The 10,599-nt window shown below is 36.2% G+C and overlaps 3 protein-coding genes across 3 annotated transcripts in view; 1 reads left to right on the forward strand and 2 right to left on the reverse strand.

Moving 5' to 3' along the window:
- The window catches only part of CBG05090, a gene marked incomplete at both ends in the record, with an annotated part of 9,413 nt that extends 3,086 nt beyond the window's left edge, over positions 1-6,327 (forward strand). The window contains 5 exons of the mRNA XM_002638709.1: positions 285-563; positions 1,041-1,271; positions 3,689-3,936; positions 5,198-5,594; positions 6,318-6,327. Coding sequence (XP_002638755.1) covers positions 285-563; positions 1,041-1,271; positions 3,689-3,936; positions 5,198-5,594; positions 6,318-6,327 — 1,165 coding nt within the window. The remainder of the gene's footprint in view (positions 1-284; positions 564-1,040; positions 1,272-3,688; positions 3,937-5,197; positions 5,595-6,317) is intronic.
- Positions 6,328-6,385: 58 nt separating this feature from the next.
- CBG05089 lies at positions 6,386-7,790 on the reverse strand (the record flags this gene model as incomplete). Its single annotated transcript, XM_045241223.1, has 3 exons — positions 6,386-6,445; positions 6,520-6,988; positions 7,690-7,790. 3 exons carry the CDS (start codon positions 7,788-7,790, stop codon positions 6,386-6,388), a joined length of 630 nt encoding a protein of 209 aa, XP_045092866.1.
- Positions 7,791-8,606: 816 nt separating this feature from the next.
- Positions 8,607-10,554, reverse strand: CBG25180 (the record flags this gene model as incomplete). Its single annotated transcript, XM_045241229.1, has 6 exons — positions 8,607-8,793; positions 9,533-9,603; positions 9,654-9,749; positions 9,796-9,919; positions 9,963-10,201; positions 10,534-10,554. 6 exons carry the CDS (start codon positions 10,552-10,554, stop codon positions 8,607-8,609), a joined length of 738 nt encoding a protein of 245 aa, XP_045098399.1.
- Positions 10,555-10,599: the final 45 nt, after the last annotated feature.

Here is a 10,599-nt window from a genome sequence, read left to right on the forward strand (position 1 = left end):
ATGGCAAACACGGATTTTTTTGGTAAATCTTGAAGTATTGTGAAGAACGAGACCATTTCGAAAATATTTTTCAAAAAGGTTGGATCCTGAGCCTGAAATTAGAGCCGGAAAACGAGTTCTTATTTGTCTAGTTCTCATATGTAGCAGTTCTCATTTTCCGAGTTCTCATCCCTGGTACCACCCTACTAAGCGCTTTTGTACCCTCTTAAATTTTATCAAATTCCCCTAAAATGATAATTTCGCATTATTTATTGTGATAATGAAAAAGAAGTGTTTTTCTTCAGAGGAAACGTCTATGTCCGTGGATACTACAGTTCCACAGGTTGTCGTCGTCGATTCGATGCTCCTAATCAATCCGGCGCTTCGTTATCAGTTCGTCTAGGTGATTGTGGGATGAGAAGATCCCGCCAGATCAGTGGACATTTGCCACGTGGCGTTAATCAGCATATCACATTTGTCGCCAACTTTCATCCACTTTTCACAACAAAAGAAGACCGGACCTTCAATATTCGATGTTTTTATGCACACAGTGAGAGTGTTGTGAAGGCGGATTTGGCAGTTAGGTGAGTATACCGAGCGTTTCTCAGTCAATTTCAATTTAAAACAAATCTCATTAAGTGTTTTGAGTTCAGCTCGTCACAAGCTTTGAAATGAGTATAAACACGGCTAGATTCCTTATAATTGGGTCATAGTGTGAAAACTACAGTAACACAAAACTTTAAAAGTATTGTACTACAGTCAGTTTTGTGTCAAACCCTTCGATAATGCAGTTTTTAAGCTCAGCATGTCAGCAGCTTCAAAATGAGTATAAACAAGGCTAGGTTTAAAAGTTTTTCGGGTTACTGTAGTTTTCGCGGTGGGACCCACATAGTCTTGTTTATCCTCATTTTAAAGCGCATCACAAGTTTAACACGGGAACTGCTTTTTCTAGGATTTTAACACAAAACTGACTGAAATACGCTAATTTTGTTTTTCATTCATTTTGAAGCTCATGACGAGCTGCACTGAAAAATTACATTTTTAAACCTTTAAACTTCCAGCTCGATCCCTGAAGAATCCTTCGAACAAAGTGTCACCATTGTCCCTCAATGCTCATATTCCTTAAGAGAAGGAACTTTTGAAGGACCAAAAGTCACAAACACACGAGTTGGGATGACAGTGGTCCATCGATGGGATTGTGATACAAGTGGAAATTATGGGATTCTGTTGAGAGGATGCTCGATTTTGGATTCACGAGGTGTTGAGTCGGTTCCGTTGTTGGATGAGAATGGGTGAGTAGTCAGAGGCATTTTTTTCCAATTATCATATCTCGATAATGTCCGGACCGAACTTTTCGCTTTAATATTTTTGAATTAGGTGTTTTTCTAGCTTTCAAATGAGTATAAACAAGATATAGCTTTAGGTTCAGCTGCAAACGCGTTATTTTACCTTATACGCCTTTCAGTGGGAGCTATTTTTCAAATGACCATATCTCGGTTACCTGCTATCTAGGTTTTGTGAAATAAAAATTTTTGAATTTCGCACTTTTTGAGCTTTAAAATGAGTATAAACAAGACATAGCTTGAAGCTCAGCTAAGCAGTCGCAAAATCGGTTTTTTCACCCTTTGCGTCTTTTATATTTAGTTAGTGAGAGCTATTTTTCAAACAATGGTATCTTGGGTGTTTTTGAGCCGATTCCATGGAATGTAAAATTATAAATTAAGCTTTTTTCGAGCTTTCGAATGAGTATAAACAAGCCAAAGTGTGTGGATCAGCTACGCGGTGGCAAACGCGGTACTTTACCCTATGTGCCTTTAAGTGGGAGCCATTTTTAAAATGCCCATATCTCGAATATTTCCCAACCAAATTGTATAAAATTTAAATTTTCGAATTCAGCTTGATTTGAGCTTTCAAATGAGTATAAAGACGACATAGTTGGAAGCTCAGCTCTTTTTGTACGCGCTCACAAATCCCGCTGACCGACAGAGCTACTTTTCAAACGACCATATCTCGGTTATTCTTTACCCAAATTTCAAAAAAATTTAGATTTTTGAATTAAACTTTTTGCTGAGCTTTCAAATGAGTATACAGTACTGGCCAAAAAGGTATTCGCAAACGGTTTTTTGAGAGTAACTTTGCTGAAACTTAAGGGATCGATCTGATATTTTAAGACAAAGTTTAAAACGGTAAAAGAAACTGATTCAACAACAAGAATAGTCAAAATTTCAAAAAATTGAAAAAAAATCGAAAAATTCATGAAAATTGCAAAAAACCGGTAAATGGAACTTTGACTTCTGAGATCTAGGATAGACCGGTAAACGAAAAATAATAATAGAAAATGAATAAAATAGCTTTAGTACTTCGTTGGGAAGCCTTTGGCGTCGATTACCGTTTGACATCTTCTTGGCATCGAGTCGAGAAGGGTGTCGATGACAGACATCGGGATGGCCTGCCAGACATCTTGGAGTTGGTCGAACTTCTGGTTGGCATTCGAGGCACGAACCCCTCTAAGCTGTCTCTCGACATGCTCCCAGAGGTGTTCGATCGGATTCAAGTCCGGAGATTGACTTGGCCAGTCCAGAAGATCCACGTGGCGGCGTCGGAACCACTCCTTGATGTGCTTCGAGGTGTGCTTCGGGTCGTTATCCTGTTGGAAAACGAACGCCCGGCCCACAGTAGACCTTGCCCAGGGTCTCATTGTGTTCTCCAAGATGTCTTCATACACAAAGCGATCCATGATGCTTGTAATTCTTCTCAGCGGGCCGATTGAAGTCCCAGAGAAGCAGCCCCAGACCATCACCGATCCACCTCCATGCTTGACGGTTTGGAGCTGGTAGCTGGGATCGAACCGACATCCAACCGGACGGCGAATCCACTTGATACCGTCAGTACCGAACAGATTGAACTTGGATTCGTCGCTGAACACGTGATTAGCCCAATCCTGACGTCCCCAGTGGAGATGAGCTCTGGCCCATGCTACGCGGGCGATTCTGTTCTTCTTGCTGATCGATGGTTTCTTAGCTGGCCGTCGTCCATGGAGTCCAGCATCTTGAAGACGTCTTCTGACGGTTCTCAGGGATGGTGTGACTTCATTTGGTGTCTTCACGACCATCTGAATGTCCGTAGAACTCCTCTGGGGATCCTCTCTTGAAACTCGGACGATGTTCCGATCCATGTTCTTCGACGTGATACGCGGTCTTCCAGGCGATTTTCGCTTCGCCAAGGCTCCCTAAACATTTTTTTCCATAACTATACTATTTTTGAATATTACCTCATCCCGAAACTGCTTCAAGATCTTCTCGATGGCACGTTTAGTAACATTGAACTGCTGCGCCAAGAGGTCCTTGGAACATCCACTTCTGAAGCCGATGACGATGGCTTTACGGATGTCCTGAGAGATGTTTTTTTTTCCGAGGGGTCTGGCCATGTCTGTAAACAGTTTTAAATACATAGGAGCCAAAACCAACATTCTTAGAAACCATAATATCCAAAAATATAAAAATATGAAAAAAGTGAAAAAACGAAAAAATTGAAAAAATTGAAAAAAACAAAAAATTTCTGAAAATGATGCAATTTCCTTGTACGCAATTTGTCGTCACCGTGTACGACATGCACAGTAAAATTTTCAGATCGATCCCTTAAGTTTCAGCAAAGTTACTCTCAAAAAACCGTTTGCGAATACCTTTTTGGCCAGTACTGTATTTTCCAGATGCTCCGTGTCCCGAGACTTCCCCCAAGTCGTCTATCTCCCATCCCTGACCACAGCTTATATGGCAGTCGAGGCCATCGCATTTCCGGACCAACCATCGATTTCTTTCACTTGTCAAATCAAATTATGTGATAAGGGAAGCGATGAGTGTCGAGGAATGAGTCCACCAGCATGTACTCCATTGACACAAGTCCCATTGTCCGGACAGATACCTTTACCATTTGATAATACGATTGGTAACACTTTTGGTGAGTTGGGATTTGAACACAATGGATTGGGCTTGAAAAGAATTTCAAAATGAGTATAAACTTGACTACATATGTTAGAATCCCACCACGAAAACTACAGTAACCCAGAATTAATTAAAATCCCAGTATCTCAATCAGGAGTGGTCCAGAAAGTTTGAAACTTGAATTTTTGAAATCAGCTCTTTGCAAGCTTCAAAATGAGTGTAAACAAGGCCGGGTTTGCTTGCAATTTTGGATTACTGTAGTTTTCGTGTTGGGACCCAAATTTTCTTAAAACATAGTCCTGTTTATATTCATTTTAAAGCTCGGAATAAGCTAAATTCAAAAATCTTATTTTCAAAAGGTTTGCCACAAAGTTGACTGTGACTACTTTTAATTTTTCCACCACGAAAACTACAAGAAGCCAAAAAACTAAAAGTACCGTATCACAGTCAGTGTTGTGTCAGAACACTTGAAACTGTGATTATAGCATTTACCTAGTCATGAGCTTCCAAATGAGTATAAACATGAGTATGCTTCAAAAATTAGGGTCCAATCACAAAAACTACAGTAACCTGAAAAGTTGAAAAGCGCAATATCTCGACTAAGGGTGGTCCGAAAAACTTGAAAATTGTATTTTAAAATTTTGTGAATTGTTTGCTTCAAAATGAGTATAAACATGCCTGGGTTTCAGAAAATTGGGTTTTACCACGAAAACTACAGTAACCCAAACATATCATGAAACCTAGTCACGTTTATTCTCGTTTTTAACCAGCTGATGAGCTAAACTCAAAAACAGCATTTCCAATAGCTCTAACACAAAACTGACTGTATTACGCTACTTTTCATTTTTTTTGGGTTGCTGTAGTTTTCGTGGTGAGACCCAAATTTTTTAAATCGTAGTCATGTTTATACTCATTTTGAAGCTTGTTATGAGCTGAACTCGAAAACTCCATTCTTAAAAGTCACAGAAAACTGACTAAGATATGGCATTTTTAGTTTTTCGGGTTACTGTAGTTTTCGCGATGGGACCCAAATTTTCTTTAAACTATGTCATGTTTATACTCATTTTCCAGCCCATGACAAGTCAAACTCAAATAATGCAGTTTCAAAGATTTTAACACAAAACTGACTGTAGTTTTTTTTTTGGGTTACTGTAGTTTTTGCGGTGGGACCCACATGATCATATTTATACTCATTTTGAAGCTCTTGACAAGCAAAAGTATAAAAACGCAATTTCAATTGTTTTTAACCGATAGTAACAGAAAAAATTGATTTTCAGACGGAATTCCCGTGGAGCCATGGATGAAAGAGCCATCTCCACCGATCGACGACTCCAACCAGACTACAGTGATCCCATCGGAGCCAATGCCTCGTTTGATAACAGAAGATGAGCAATATCAAATCGAATCGAATCATGTGGAAGCGAGAGAAAAACGATTCGCCCATCGATTGTTTAATATTTCCTCAGAGGATCTTTTTGTGGATCCGATGGATCAGGAACCAGTGGATTTGGAAACTCCAGGAGCACCGAAAGAATATTCTGGAGCTCAAAATTTTGGAATTCAGAAGACGTGCATTTCAGTCGAGACATTTTATATTTCGGCGTTTGCTGTGCTTTTTGTTTTTGTGTCTTCTATTGGGATGGTCTGCTTTTTTGGAAGTCATGTCTTGAAAAAGTGAGTTACATTGAGAAATAATTCGAAATCTGAAAATCTGAAAATGTTGAATTTATTGATTTTTTTTTAATTTGAAGATTTTGGAAATTCTGAATATTTTTTGAAAAATTATTATTTTTTTCTGAATTTAAGATTTTCAGATTTTTTTTTCACAATTTCAGAATTTTTTGGAATTTCTCAATTTTTTTCAAATTCCTGAATTTTTTTTCTAAAAAAACCTTTGAAACTATGGAAATTCCGGAATTCTGAATGTAAGTTTTTTTTAAATTTCCGAATTTCTGAAATTTTAAAATATTTTCTGAATTTCTGAATTTCTGAACTTCTGAGTTTCTGAATTTCTGAATTTCTGAATTTCTGAATTTCTGAATTTCTGAATTTCTAAATTTCTGAATTTCTGAATTTCCTGGAATTTCTGAATTTTTTTTCTAAAAAAAACCTTTGAAACTATGGAAATTCCGGAATTCTGAATGTAAGTTTTTTTTAAATTTCCGAATTTCTGAAATTTTAAAATATTTTCTGAATTTCTGAATTTCTGAATTTCTGAATATCCTGAAATTTCTGAATTTCCTGAAATTTTTGATTTTTTTTTCAGAAACTCCCAAGACTCAATCTCTTCTCAAATCTCTGTTCCAGATGGATATTATGTCAGTAAATTCTAGAATTTTTCTAGAATTTTTCCCAAAATTGTGCCATAATTCTTGCATTTTCCCCATCATTTTTCAGTTTTTTGTAATCTGAATTTCAGTATTTTTATTCAAAAAATAAATAAATTGATTTAAAAAATTAGAAATTCATAATTTCCGAACAAACCAAGCATGGAAAATGACGGTCCCGTTCTCAAATGGTGTTGGCTGAAAGAATTGAAATTTTCCGAAATTCCAGATTTTCAAAACATCCTTATTTGACTCCAAAAAATTTCCCTCACCTCCGGCTCCTCATATTTCAAGTCCATCCTTGCCAATCTCTCATTTTCATGTATTTTTTCCACTTTCTCACTATCCGAACTCTTCTCATCAACAATATCAGCAACAATGACATCTGGAGCCACAACGACGGCGTCCGTCTCATCTAGATGCTTGTATTCCGGCTCTTGACGATCCCATCGTGGCACTTCGTATTGACTTTTGTGCGCATCAGAATCGATTATCGAATTATCGATTGGCTGAGGAAATGCAGATGACGAAATTGAGGGAATCGGAGGGTCCAAAGCGGATAAAAATGGTATTTGAGATGCCATCATTACTGAATTATGGGATATAAATGGGGAATGATGAGATGGGGGAGGTGGCGGGGGTGGAGGGGGTGGAGCCAGTGCATAGGAATCTCGAAGAGTGGGTGGAGCTGACATTTGGAGCATTGGAGCCATAGCATAGGATGGTGGAGATGGAGGAACCCTGAATTTGGTTTTTTAAGTGGCCTAATTCTTTCTAGGTCATGACCTAGATAGTTTCTAGATGACCTGGTTTTATCTAATCTTGAACTATTCCGGAACTCGAGAATACTTTGTCTAATGACTAGGTGACAAGTAGCTAGGTCCAATCACGAAAACTACAGTAACACAAAATCAAAATATTTAACCTCAGCCAGTGTTGTTTCGAAATATTTTGAAATAGCGTTTTATAATTTCAGCTTGTCATGGGCTTCAAAATGAGTATAAACATGACTACGATTCAAAAAATTTGGGTCTCACCACGAAAACTACAGTAATCCGAAAAATGTTCAATCCTAGCCTTGTTTATACTTGTTTTGAAGCTTGTAATGAGCTGATTTCAAAAATTTAAGTTTCAAACTTTTTGGACCACTCCTGATTGAGATACTGCGCTTTTAAACTTTTCGGGTTACTGTAGGTTTCGCGACAAGCGCCATTTATGTGAAATCTAGTCGTGTTTATACTCATTCTCTCTAAAACGTGCAAAATTCAGATTTGCAAAAAAAAATCAGCTCTGGCTAAAATTAGCCGAGTTACGGTAGTTTTACTTCTCCGGCCGTGACCTAGATAGTTTCTAGGTGACCTAGTTTTTTCTGATTTTTTTCAAAATTCTTTTAATTCTCGACATTAAAAAAATTCAATAAAAAATTTAAATGAAAAACTCACATATAACAATTATTCATGGTACATTTGTTCCGTCCAGGCAAACACATTTCCATATTTTTTATCAAAAAAATCTGGGTAAAAATTAGAAATCTCAGCAGCATTTTTCTTTTGAAAACGTAATATAATACTCTTTTTTCACATAGGAATAAAAACTTTAGCCCATGAATTTTCCAATAAAAAAGGCAGGTATATATTCCTAGCCGGCTAGTTTTATGATGACACAATTTATTAAATAAATCATAAATATGTATAATTAAAAAAGAAAATAAAAGAGAATAACTTGTATAATACCAACTTTTGAAATAGTTATTAGACTATGTACAACAAGAAGACAAGAAAAACATTGTTTTTAGTCATAGCGTTAGCTTCAATCCAATTTATCTAGGTTCCTGTAAAAGATATCAAAAACATGTCAACTGATGAAATGTTTATCATAATATAACCAATATTTTATCAATTGACGACTTTTTGAAATCTTTTACAGGAATCGAGATAAATTTGCTCGAAGATAGTGGTATTTTTTTAGAATTTTCAAGGGTTTTTTTGAGTTTGCGCTTTCACAAATTAGCTTCAAACTTTTTCAATCAATTCAAAATTTTCAGAGGTTACTAAACGAAAGTAAAGCTTCATTTTTTCAGTTGACAACTTTTTTGTGCAAATGTGCCCTAATGAGATATAGAGCACAAAACCGCGCACCAGAAAAGGGGAGGTGGTGGCGCGGCGCGGCCCACCTCTTCTATGCACCATATCTCATTAGGGCGCACTTGCACAAAAAAGTTGCCAACTACAAAAATGAAGCTCTACTTTCGTTTAGTTTACTCACCAAATTTCAGATTGATTGGAAAAGTCTAAACCTTATTTTTTGGCCTCTAAAATGACCAAATCAAAAAAATATGGAAATTTTTTTCAATTCTTCTTCACAACTTCGTATTCACTATTGAATCATAACGTTTTTTTTCTTCAGAAATTTCTAAATTTCCAGATTCTAAAATTGTAGATTTCGTCCATTTTGCCGGCGATGCGTCGGCAAAAATACAGAAAACGGTATTAACGGTCAGAAGGAGAATCGCATGGGCTAGGAAGCAGTTTCGCCAGTCGATGAATCTGAAACTTTTTTAGTTTGGCGGGAATTTGAAATGTTTGAATTTGTGGAAACTCGAAATTTTCAGTAATTTAGAATCTTTCAGAATCAGAAAGTGAAACGAAAATTTCCGAAAAATCGAAATTTCCGAAATTCGACAATTTTCAGAATTTTCAGAAATTTCCGATTCTCAGATTCTCAAAACTTTCCGAAATTCAGAAATTTCAGAAATTCAGAAATTCAGAAATTCAAAAATTCAGAAATTCAGAAATTCAGAAATTCAGAAATTCAGAAATTCTGATATTCTGAAATTCGGAAATTCGGAAATTCAGAAGTTCCAGGAAATTCAGAAATTCAGAAATTCAGAAATTCAGAAATTCAGAAATTCAGAAATTCAGAAATTCAGAAATTCTGAAATTCTGAAATTCTGAAATTCAGATATTCTGAAATTCTGAAATTCTGAAATTCGGAAATTCAGATATTCTGAAATTCTGAAATTCGGAAATTCGGAAATTCAGAAATTCAGAAATTCCAGGAAATTCAGAAATTCAGAAATTCAGAAATTCAGAAAAAAGTTTTAGAATTTTCTGATTTTCAGATTTCCCGATTCTCAAATGTCCAGAGTTTTCAGAATTTCCAGAATTTCAGAATCCTTCAGGTTTTTAGAAGCTCCAGAGTTTTCGAAAATTAAAAAATTCCCAGAATTCAGAAATTCTGAAAAATCAGAATTTTCAGATTTTCTAGAATTTAAAAAAAACTCACGTATTCTCTTTGACAATCATATTCACAAAAAATGGTTCAATAAAAATTGTGCATGCCCAAATATTCATAATCTGAAAAACAATTTTTTTTGGCTGAAAATGATTTCAGTCATTTCATAAACCTGTTGCATTGAAAAATAGGCGTATTGCTGTGAGTGCAATGTGGCACATTTATTGAATCCAGCCGTATTGCATCCCATAACACTCTCCGCGCAAATCTGAAAATTCTCAATGGAGCGCATTTCCCAAAAAGGGCAAAATTACCATTATAATGATAGCCAAAAGGTGTTTTTCCTGGGGAATAAACGCTAAAATAATGAAAAATCCTGCGGCTACAGCCAAAGCGATTGTGTTAAAGATTTTCGTCTTCCAAGTCTCGTTGATAAATCTAAGAAGGACATCTGGATGTATGGACACACAGGAAAACTTACGTTATCCAATCACTAATGATACCCGATGATAATTTGGTCAAAAATTGGAAAATAATTGGTAGAGCCGCCAAGAAACCAGATGATAAAACATCATAATCCAAATAGTTTTTCATATATTGTGGATTGAATTGGGACACTAATTGAACGGTAATTAAGTCACCAAACGAGGCAATCCAACATGCCCAGAGAGATAGGGAAGTGAGAATGTGACGGAAGGGAAGGTCCTTGGGACGGGAAGTCTGGAAAAATGAATTTATCTTGAAATTTTGAAAATGTTTCTAGTTTCAAACTTTTTGATAGCTGTAACAGTTAGAGAGATCGACGCAGAGAAAGCAGAAGGTCTCGTTTCTCAGCGCGTGCACACTCAAGAAGGTTTCAAACGCGTTTATCTCCCTAACCATTAAAGATAGCAAAAATTTTATAACTATCAAAATAGTTGTTTTAAAATTTCACTCATTTTGTTAGTTGACAACATTTTTGTAGGTCTAATGACTCGTGAGATATAAGCGTTTCATTGATAGGTGCTTAAAGTTGACGCTTAAAGGAAGTCTTCTTTCTCTGCGTATCCTACTTTAACCAATAAAGATATCATAATTTTCTAAATTGTATCATATTAAAAATTTCATGGGCTATATTT

Source organism: Caenorhabditis briggsae (genome assembly GCF_000004555.2).
Source record: "Caenorhabditis briggsae complete genome, chrI, whole genome shotgun sequence".
NCBI classification, from domain to species: Eukaryota; Metazoa; Nematoda; class Chromadorea; order Rhabditida; family Rhabditidae; genus Caenorhabditis; species Caenorhabditis briggsae.